Source organism: Panicum virgatum, chromosome 8K, assembly GCF_016808335.1.
Source record: "Panicum virgatum strain AP13 chromosome 8K, P.virgatum_v5, whole genome shotgun sequence".
Classification (NCBI taxonomy): Eukaryota; Viridiplantae; Streptophyta; class Magnoliopsida; order Poales; family Poaceae; genus Panicum; species Panicum virgatum.
Window position 1 is genome coordinate 28,774,377 of NC_053143.1, and position 9,583 is coordinate 28,783,959.

At 42.5% G+C, this 9,583-nt stretch overlaps 1 protein-coding gene across 4 annotated transcripts; it reads left to right on the forward strand.

Annotated features, from left to right (window-relative positions):
* Positions 1-1,391: 1,391 nt before the first annotated feature.
* On the forward strand, positions 1,392-8,779 carry LOC120644352 (bifunctional dihydrofolate reductase-thymidylate synthase). Of its 4 annotated transcripts, XM_039920971.1 has the most exons (13): positions 1,461-1,533; positions 2,643-2,715; positions 3,121-3,632; positions 3,728-4,127; positions 4,199-4,243; positions 5,127-5,192; positions 6,576-6,637; positions 6,713-6,787; positions 6,886-7,051; positions 7,226-7,349; positions 7,720-7,826; positions 7,948-8,060; positions 8,396-8,779. In XM_039920971.1, the coding sequence occupies exons 3-12, from the start codon at positions 3,223-3,225 to the stop codon at positions 8,056-8,058; spliced, it is 1,566 nt and encodes a 521-aa protein (XP_039776905.1). In that variant the 5' UTR covers positions 1,461-1,533; positions 2,643-2,715; positions 3,121-3,222; the 3' UTR covers positions 8,059-8,060; positions 8,396-8,779. The 4 variants fall into 4 exon arrangements, 3 of the variants coding, with proteins under 3 accessions (XP_039776906.1, XP_039776907.1, XP_039776905.1); XM_039920972.1 differs by lacking the exon at positions 2,643-2,715 and having other exon boundaries at positions 1,392-1,533; positions 8,396-8,761; XR_005663645.1 differs by lacking the exon at positions 2,643-2,715 and having other exon boundaries at positions 1,404-1,533; positions 7,212-7,349.
* Positions 8,780-9,583: the final 804 nt, after the last annotated feature.

Genomic DNA, 9,583 nt, shown 5'->3' on the forward strand with positions numbered 1-9,583 from the left:
TCAAGCTGTCAATTTTCCCCATAGGGTCGGAGAACCACAGGGATCCACCCCAAAAACAAGGGGACGGGGTGTTTTGCCCCCGCGGGGTTGGCAGGGCGGGGCCCGAACTGGAGGCGGAGCAGGGGGGCATTTTTTCCCCACGGGGATCTGTGGTGCCCCGAAAAAAATATATTTTGGTTCATATAATATGTAGTCCAATATGTTCCAAGTTCAACCAAAGAAACTCTAGATTGATGGCTCAATGCTCTAGTAGTTATTGTTATCGACTTGTATTATTTATATCTTGAATACATGCACTGAGATGACCATAATAAAGTGTTTTTCATCTTATTTAGCAGTCCTCACGGGACCCAACGGAATCGGAAATCCGGCGGGGATGAGAATGTGAGAGATTTGCTCCGTTAGAACTTATGAAGAGTGGAGACGGAGCGGGAAATGTGTAACGGGGGACGGACGGGGCAGGAGGGGGGAGGGGGCTCCCCGGGGGATGTCTATTCCTAGCGCGCGCGAGGGCCAGCTCTGCTATCGCAGAAGGATTGCAGCAGGCTCCCCCACCAGCCATGGAGCCACCTTGGCACCTGCTGCATGCACAACATTTTCTTCTTACATACCAGTATTGAAAAATTATGAATACATTATATTTGGATGATTTGTTTAATTGGAGTAACTTGATGGTGAAACTAGAAAAAATTTGGTGTTTCACCCTAAAAAATATAAATTATTCTAGAACAAATAAAAATGTTCATAAAAAATAGAAATTGTTTTGAGAAGAAAACAAAATGTTCCAAAACAAAACAAGTTGTTCTAGAACAAATAAAAATGTTTTATAAAAAATATGATCTAAACATAGTCAAGTGTGGTCTAGTTTTGAAGATCTTACCGAAAAAAACGTAACAGTGCAATCAGAACTTAATTTGAATAATTGATTTGTGACGTAGCGCATTTTTTATTTGAGTATTGGTATTGTACGGAGTCCAAGGCACTTCAGCTCTGCGGCAAAGTGATTTCTGCGATGGATCGGCGCCCGCTCACATATGCGACAAATACACTCCGTTCGACTGGTACATTTTAATCTGCTCTTGGCTGCTCTGGGCTGGAGCTCTTCTAGCCAGAGGCAGTAGTGCAGCAGCTGTGCTGCTGATTGCAGCCGGGCAACGGAACGAATGAGGGGAATAAAGAACGATGGCCACCGCCGGGTTGTACCATCCGAACGGCTGCTGCCCACTAGCCGAACGGCTGCTGCGGTTGAGCCTAGCCAGAAACAGCCAACCAGCTGGCTTTAAATCCACCACTTGCCACGCGACACTTCAGAGAACAACCAATCCGCGCGCGGTGAAACTGTATATTCACAACTTTGCAGGGGCTTTTCCGCTAAAAACAGCCCCCGCAGGCCCGCACACGGTTTCACACCGCCGCCCAACCCACTCCAAACCCCCCCTGGCACCCTTTCCTTCTGGCGCACACCCTCTCCAGTCCCCTCCAGCCTCCGCCCTCTCCCGCGCGCCGCCGGCGACCGCCGGATCTCAACCGCCGGTGAGCCCCCACCCCTCCGTCCCTCTCTCCCTCCCCTCCTCCTCCTCAGGCTCTGGTGGTTCTCGTGCGCGCTTTCCTACGCTGCAGGGCGGCGGTGAACCCTAGCTCGTGGGCCCCGTTTGACCGTGGGTAGGGCCTGCGTGTATGTGGGTGTGGGTGTGGGTGTGAGGGGGGTGGGGGGGGGGGGGGGTCCGGGTGCAGGAGCGGTGAGGATGGTCCGATTCGGTGGTTGACCTTGTGTGTCCCGACATGCTCGTTGGACATGGAGTCCGGTCCCGTGGGTCGTCTGTGCTCGTGCCCCCTGTTCATCAGTTGGTTGGGCACCGATTGAGCTTTGTAGATGTGGATGTGCCAAAAATATTTTTGATAGGGTATCGGGTTAGCTGGATTTATTTGGGCGCGGGTTTCTCACGACCCATGTGTTGCTCCTTCCTGTGGTGGTAGTTGGAGGTCGTTTTGAGCCATTCCTTGCCTCGCACTCAGGTTGTTCTTCATGCACTGTAGTAACAGTTCCTGCATTTTAGATAGTTTTAAGTTTTGACTGGTCCCTGGTCAGTTCAAGCATTTTGTTCTTCCTGCCTGTTATAAGTAGTGACCCCAACTGTTGTAGTTGTTGCTATTATTAGTTCTCACCAACTGATGTACTAGTTGCTTCTGCTATTGATGCTTCGCAGTTGGTTGCAGTGTCATGCATACTATATGATGAAATGCAGTATACTATCATGACCTTTCTAAAATTCCTGCTCTGTCCTAATTTATACTTTTGTACATTTATTTGAACTGATTGTATCATCTTTTTTCTTACAATACATGTTTCCCTTCACTATGACAAGGCACATTTTTAGTACGAATCTAATGACATCAACTTTGTGCACAAAATTATGTATAAATACAGTAATAGTAGTTGGTCAAAGCCTTGCCCTACTGAAATGAAAGAAGCCTTGTAATTTTAAATGGGAGATGTAGTAACAATAGTTTCAATATTTCCAGAACAACAATTCAAGCAGCTTTGATTTCTCCTGTTTCTCTAACCAGTTCACTTCTTTTTATGTTTTCATTTGCTGAAATAGTGCCATCAACTATGGTAATTTTTGTTATTTCTAGTTCAGGATCCAGATGTTAGTGGCAGAGGTGCTCAGGGCAGGACCATACATCTCTAGGTTTTCTTGACATGCATGCAAAGTATATACCACTAGCAAAACTTTTTTGTCAGAGTAGTTTAATTGTAGTATGCTTTTGTTTTCTAGCAAAATACAGCTCTTGCCTCAAGAGAGGTTGCAGACTGTAGTTCACTGAACGAATTTTAGGACAAAATTACTGCATACCTGTTTTCTGTATTTTCCCTGACTTTTGTGTGGTTCTTTCATTTTTTGTGGAGTTTTAGAAAACATAGTATGCATGCAGTTCCTTGTATTAAACACTGGGATATACTGGGGCTTTTGTAGCTTAAATCATTTTTATATGCACACAGTTGCTTGCATTAAACCCTGAATATTTATGGGCCCTTTGTAGTTTCAATTATGTTACTATACAATTTGTTTTGTGATGATTGGTGAAATTGCCAGCTTATAACATCCTCAAATTCAGGTTGCGAGAGGTTGTTCAGTTTCACAATTTAAAAAACCTCAATTTCTGGACGTGCTCAGCAAAATAAGTTCTTTCCGCTGTAGTCAATTCCGACTGGTAGCAATGGCAACAGCTCCAGCCAATGGTGATTCGCAGAGTGGCCCTCAGCGGAACTATCAGGTTGTTGTTGCTGCCACTCGTGACTTAGGCATTGGGAAGGATGGGATCTTGCCATGGAAGCTTCTTGGTGACCTTAAGTTCTTCAAGGATCTTACGCTTTCAACATCTGACCCTGCCAAGAAGAATGCAGTTATAATGGGAAGGAAGACATGGGAGAGCATTCCTGTTAAGTTGAGGCCATTGCCTGGTCGTTTGAATGTCATACTCACTCGATCTGGTAGTTTTGATTTTGCAACAGTAGAAAATGTTGTTATCTGCGGAAGCATGAAGTCTGCCTTAGAACTGCTAGCATCAACTCCATATTGCTTATCAATTGAGAAAGTTTTTGTTATAGGGGGTGGGCAGGTACTGAGGTGAGTTATTAACCCTTTGGAACAATTTATTGTACATGTACTCTGTTATTACATGCAAATCCACTTTAATGCTTTTCACTCTTCTGCATATGTAGGGAGTATCTTAATGGACCTGCATGTGAGGCCATCCATCTAACTGACATTCAGTCGAGCATTGAGTGTGACACTTTCATCCCCCCAATTGACTTCTCAGTGTTCCAACCATGGTATTCATCTTTCCCGGTGGTAGAAAGCAACATTAGGCATTCTTTTGTGACCTTTGTTCGTGTTAGAAAATCACTGGCAGAAACTAATGACTCAAATGGAAAGGAATCAACTGAGGTTGATAGCAAGAATGACAAGTTTGAAACAGAGAATTTCTCTTTTCTCCCGAAGATGATATTTGATCGCCATGAGGAGTATCATTATCTTAATCTTGTTGAAGATATTATAAGGTCCGGTGCTCAGAAAAATGACAGGACAGGAACCGGAACATTGTCAAAATTTGGGTGTCAGGTATTTCTCCTTAATTTTGAATATCTCATTTAATCAACTAGAAAATATAATGTCTTCCTTTTTCTTAATAGATGCGGTTCAACTTAAGGAAAAATTTTCCTCTGCTGACAACAAAGGTATGTGAATATATTTGTAGTTTTCAAATTTATCGCAGTCAGAACAATCAATAGTTTTCAAATTTGTAAGGAAAGTATCAAGTGGAGAACGACATTAAGAATATTCTATATCTTTAATGCTTCGGGCTTGTTAATTTTTCAAATGCATGTTTATTGTGTTTCTGCTGTGCCTTTTTTTCTTCTTCTGTTTACAGTAATTGCATTCAAGTTGATGCTGATTTAATTTTATTCTTTTATGATCCCAATAAGCTCTGTTTCAATAATTTGACTGAGTTTCTAAATTGTTAATTTTGGTTGAATCATCTGCAATAGTCTAGTTGTTGTTTTCACGAGATAGCTAGAGCCCTTACAATGTTTTATTAAGATGGGCATATTGTGCGAGACTATGAGTTGCTAAGTTTGACCCTGCAGTGCATTGTGTATTAGAGTTGTACTAGTATGCTTCATTTGTTGCTATTATACAAGGGACAGATGACAGTACGAGCAGATGCAGACTAGGGTGGTAACGGGCCATGGCCCTAGTGGCCTCTTCACGGCCCAACAAGGTCCTTAAATATTTTAGTTCAAAATTATATAAGATTAGAGCCCAGCCTTTTAGGGCCCGGCCCTTAGATTTTCTAGTTCAAAATTTTGGGCCCTTTACCACCCCTAGATGCAGTGCAAGTGTGCAACATTCTGTTTGATCGTGCTACCTCTTTGTAATGCACTCTTTTGAACACATACCTGTCAACTGTAGAACATTCCCCAAAACATGAGAATAGAGAGCCTTAAGGCCTTTCCCTATCTGTTATTAAACATCAGGAGTCTAAACAAAAGAGTTTGATGTTAATGTTACCATATTTATCTATTACTGATCTATGCAATGACATGTGCTCTTTAACAGAGGGTATTTTGGCGTGGTGTTGTCGAAGAACTCCTGTGGTTCGTCAGTGGTTCAACAAATGCAAAGGTGCACAGGCTTAAAATATTTAATTGGATCTAGTGCTGTCTTTAGCCAAACTTATTTAATATTTTGGTTTAATGTAGACGTTTGTAACTTAGTCTACGCACATGCCATGGTGAATGCACTTACTCAAATTTTACTAAATCTACTAATCATTTTGCAACTGAGGTCTAGCCGTCTAGGCACAAACAAATTCCATGCTGTTTTGATTAGGACTACCTGCAATTTTAGCAATTTTATAAAGTTTGTTTAATTAGTTACTCCTTTCAATTGCAAACGTAAGTCCTTCATAATTTTTTAACTTTTCACTAAACAATTTCTGGGTACTTCTCTTCTTTCTTTTATGCCGTTGCCTGAATGCTAATTTTGTCAATAAATGGTTTATCATCCCCTATTTATCTTCTTAGCAATATTCACATAATCTAGCTCATTAATAATGTGAGATTAAACTGTTATTTTTTGTACTCTTTGTCTTACTCTATTAATTAGGGATAGATAGGAGAGCCTGTTTATTGATCAAATTGTCATTTAAGCTATGTTACAACAACAACAACAACAACAACATAACCTTTTTTCCCAAGCAAGTTGGGGTAGGCTAGAGATGAAACCCGAAAGAAATAAGTTCAAGGTTCAGGCATATTGATAGCTAGTATCCAAGCGCTCCTATCCAAAGCTATCTCTTTAGAGATATTCCAATCCTTAAGGTCTCTCTTAACCGACTCATCCCACGTCAATTTAGGTCTACCTCTACCCCTCTTTACATTATCGACCCGCTCAAGAACCCCATTACGCACCGGCGCCTCAGGAGGCCTTCGTTGGACATGTCCAAACCATCTCAGCCGATGCTGGGTAAGTTTCTCCTCAATTGGTGCCACCCCGACCCTATCCCGAATAACTTCGTTCCGGACTCTATCCCTCCTTGTGTGCCCGCAAAACCACCGCAACATCCGCATCTCTGCTACACTCAGTTGCTGGACATGTCGCCTTTTTGTAGGCCAACAGGAGAATTTGCAATATGCAATTGGGAGAGCATTTTCCGCAGAAAATTGTAAAACACCGCCCTTTTGACAAATCATAGTAATTCTGATAAACCAGGTGCAACTTGTTCTGTAGAGTTTATCCACTAAAAGCTCTTACAGTTGAAATACCTGCTAGTGACTGCAGTCATCTGACCATTTTCAGCAGTACTTGTGCCAGAAACCACTGTTGCTATGCATTTAGGCCCCTTTGAAATGTGAGAATTCTTCCTCAGATCCTGAGGGAATTAAAATATTTCTTGAAATTTCCTTTTTTTCCATAATATGCCCATAGTTTTCTGCTTGGCTCACATTTCGTTCTGTGCCTATGAAATAGAGATTTAGCATACTGATGTATTATATTCATTCATAGGTTCTACAAGAGAAAGGTATTCATATCTGGGATGGCAATGCTTCAAGAGAATATCTTGACAGGTATATCTTGGATATAAGCTGCATAGAATTTGTACTGTGGTTCTTGATCTCTAATCTACCTGGCCATCTTTGTAGTGTTGGCTTGGCACAAAGAGAGGAAGGTGATCTAGGTCCAGTTTATGGATTTCAATGGCGACACTTTGGTGCTGAGTAAGCTTTCATTTCTCCTTCCCTCCCTCCTCTCTTGCTCTCTCTCTCTCATTAAGTCTCTCTTGGCCATGTTGTCTAATAAAAATGACATTTGACAGATATACAGACATGCATGCTGACTACACTGGAAAAGGTTTTGATCAACTAATGGATGTGATTGACAAGATCAAGAATAATCCTGATGATCGTCGAATAATTTTGTCGGCATGGAATCCTTCAGATTTGAAGAAGATGGCTCTTCCTCCTTGCCACATGTTTGCACAAGTTAGTACAATTTGTCTGCTTGTTTTAAGTTTACTTTTTACTATTGGATCATTAACATATATTTTGTCTTGCTAATGATATTTTTAAGAGTCAAAGCACATAATTTGCGTATTGTGTGATAACTTTGCCAACTTGTACACTTGCATTCAATGTCTTACAGCTTCTTCCTTCCAGTTTTACGTTGAGAATGGGGAGCTATCCTGCCAGATGTATCAACGCTCTGCAGACATGGGACTTGGTGTTCCATTCAACATTGCATCATATTCTCTCCTCACTTACATGATTGCTCAAGTTTGTGGTATGTTCTTATATGCCTTGTTGTAAGGTTCTTGCTTATTGGGCATCATTATACATATCTAATTGGTTGTACTGTATAACAGTGTGTTAATTTTGATTAGTTTCATTAGGAAACATTAATTTTGTGAACTTTGTTTTTTTCTCTCTTTTTAATTTCTAGTCGCAACAAATTTTAGAAGCCATGCTGTTTGTCATTCCATACATAAGTGTTGGGTACATGTTCTAGAACAACTTCTGAATAATTTATCTGATGCAAGGATTTGCTTGTATGTTGCCCCTTGTTTATCTTGGTGTTTCTTGTATCTAACAGATAATAGCAGCTAGAGTAAGCTGTTTTGCAACTCTAACCCTTTGTGTCTTAATGTTGCAAGATCTTTCTCCTGGGGATTTTGTCCATGTTATAGGGGATGCACATGTCTACAGAACTCATGTCCGAGCTTTGGAGGAGCAAATTCAGAAGATGCCGAAGCCTTTTCCAGTGAGCAATTCTTGACAGAATTATTTCAAAATAAATAAAAATTTTGTAGACGAAAATGAGATGGTTTGGTCTGTGTTTGTAAACATTCTGTACTTAAATTTTATGCTGCCCTTTTGTGCAGATTTTGAAGATAAATCCTTCAAAGAAGGACATAGATACTTTTGTGGCATCAGACTTCAAGCTGGTTGGCTATGATCCTCACCAGAAGATAGAGATGAAAATGGCGATATAATGGTAGCATTCTATCATTTCTACAGATGACCATTTACTTGTCATTGCAAGTTTGCTTTTTACAAAATTGAAGTTCTATAGTGCTTCTGGCTGCTGGTATTGCATATAGCTGATATTAACCTCATCTGCCAATTACAAACTACTAGGGGCCCTCATGCTCTTGTGTTGCTCTTTCCGTCCCTGATATTTTTAGAGTTGTCTCAGTAACTGTGCACTGTTCTGTTCATTCATGTCACTGCACATTTCTGATTATTGAGCTGGAACTAAAGGCATTTATGCTGTATCAAAAATCTTGTTATATCAGCATTTGCTTCACCGTGATCAATGTTTTTCTGCAGGTGTCTCAGCTGGAGTGCCAGCCTAGGAGCTCGGCAAAATTAGTTGGACTGCTACCAAACTAAAAATTAACCGAACATCGCACTAGCTTGTTTTTGGTGATGGTGCCGAATGTTCGTTCCATGGGAGATGTTCCCCACCTCCCCGGCCAATTTGTCATTGTACTCTGGTTGGGTTATCTGAACTCTACAACACACGCTCCCCTTTTATCCGGAGCTGGTGTTGATGACTCATTGCGAGTGAGTGCTGCTTCTGGGCAACGCCCTGTTGCAAGGGTCGACTGGCGTGTGCCCCGGCGACGATTTACTTCATGTACCTCGTGAGATACTCGTGTACTTGGTAAAACTCGGAACTGTTTGATGCCTGCATGTGTGCTGTCTGGTCCACTCCCTTTCGCCGTCAGAAAACGTCAAGCATGCTCAGAACATGTGCTCAACCGTGTTTTATTTCGCAAGCATGTGCTTGGACATGCGAGTGGCGTGCTTAAGAAAGGTACCAGCTGGTTCGCAGAGTCGTGTCTCGTGTGTTTACCAAATCCAGCGTGTAAAATAAAATATTTTGCCCACGTACGTGCGGAAAAGCCTGAAGCTGAGATGGTTGCACAAATGCCAGCGTTTTCATTGTTTTGTTGCAAAACACTGTAAACACGCAAAAGCTTGACTCTTGCTAAATAAAAACTAAAATTGCCTTGTATTCTTTTTTTTTGATACAGCCTTGTATGCTGTTTTGGTAGGAAGAGACTACGAACCTTCTGTCCAGAGCTGGCCTGTTGCTTGAGTGCAGAGCCAAGCAAATCTGAGTTGCGTTAGCTTTTGCTCTTCCACGAGGGACTGCGACGGACGGTGGCGAATCGGGATGTGACTTGTGCGTTGCTAAGTCAGTCACGGTCCGTTGGGGGGGGGGGGGGGGGGGGGGGGTGGTGAGGTTTGGAGTTGGGGCCACGGCCGTTGCCAAGAGCCGCCGCTGTCCTTGTTGCAGCTGGCCCTTGGACGGATCGAGCGGCCAGCGGGCGACGCCGACGGGTAAGGAAAGTTTATAATAGAACGTGGCTCAGCGGAGCCAAGGCATGGAAAGTATTTTTTTGTTCCCGTGCGCAACCCCGCCCGACCCCTATCCCTTGGGCGCCTCGATGAGTCCGCCGGCTGCACAGGCAGGCACAGCCGCACAGGCGCGCAGCCCGCGAGGGGAGC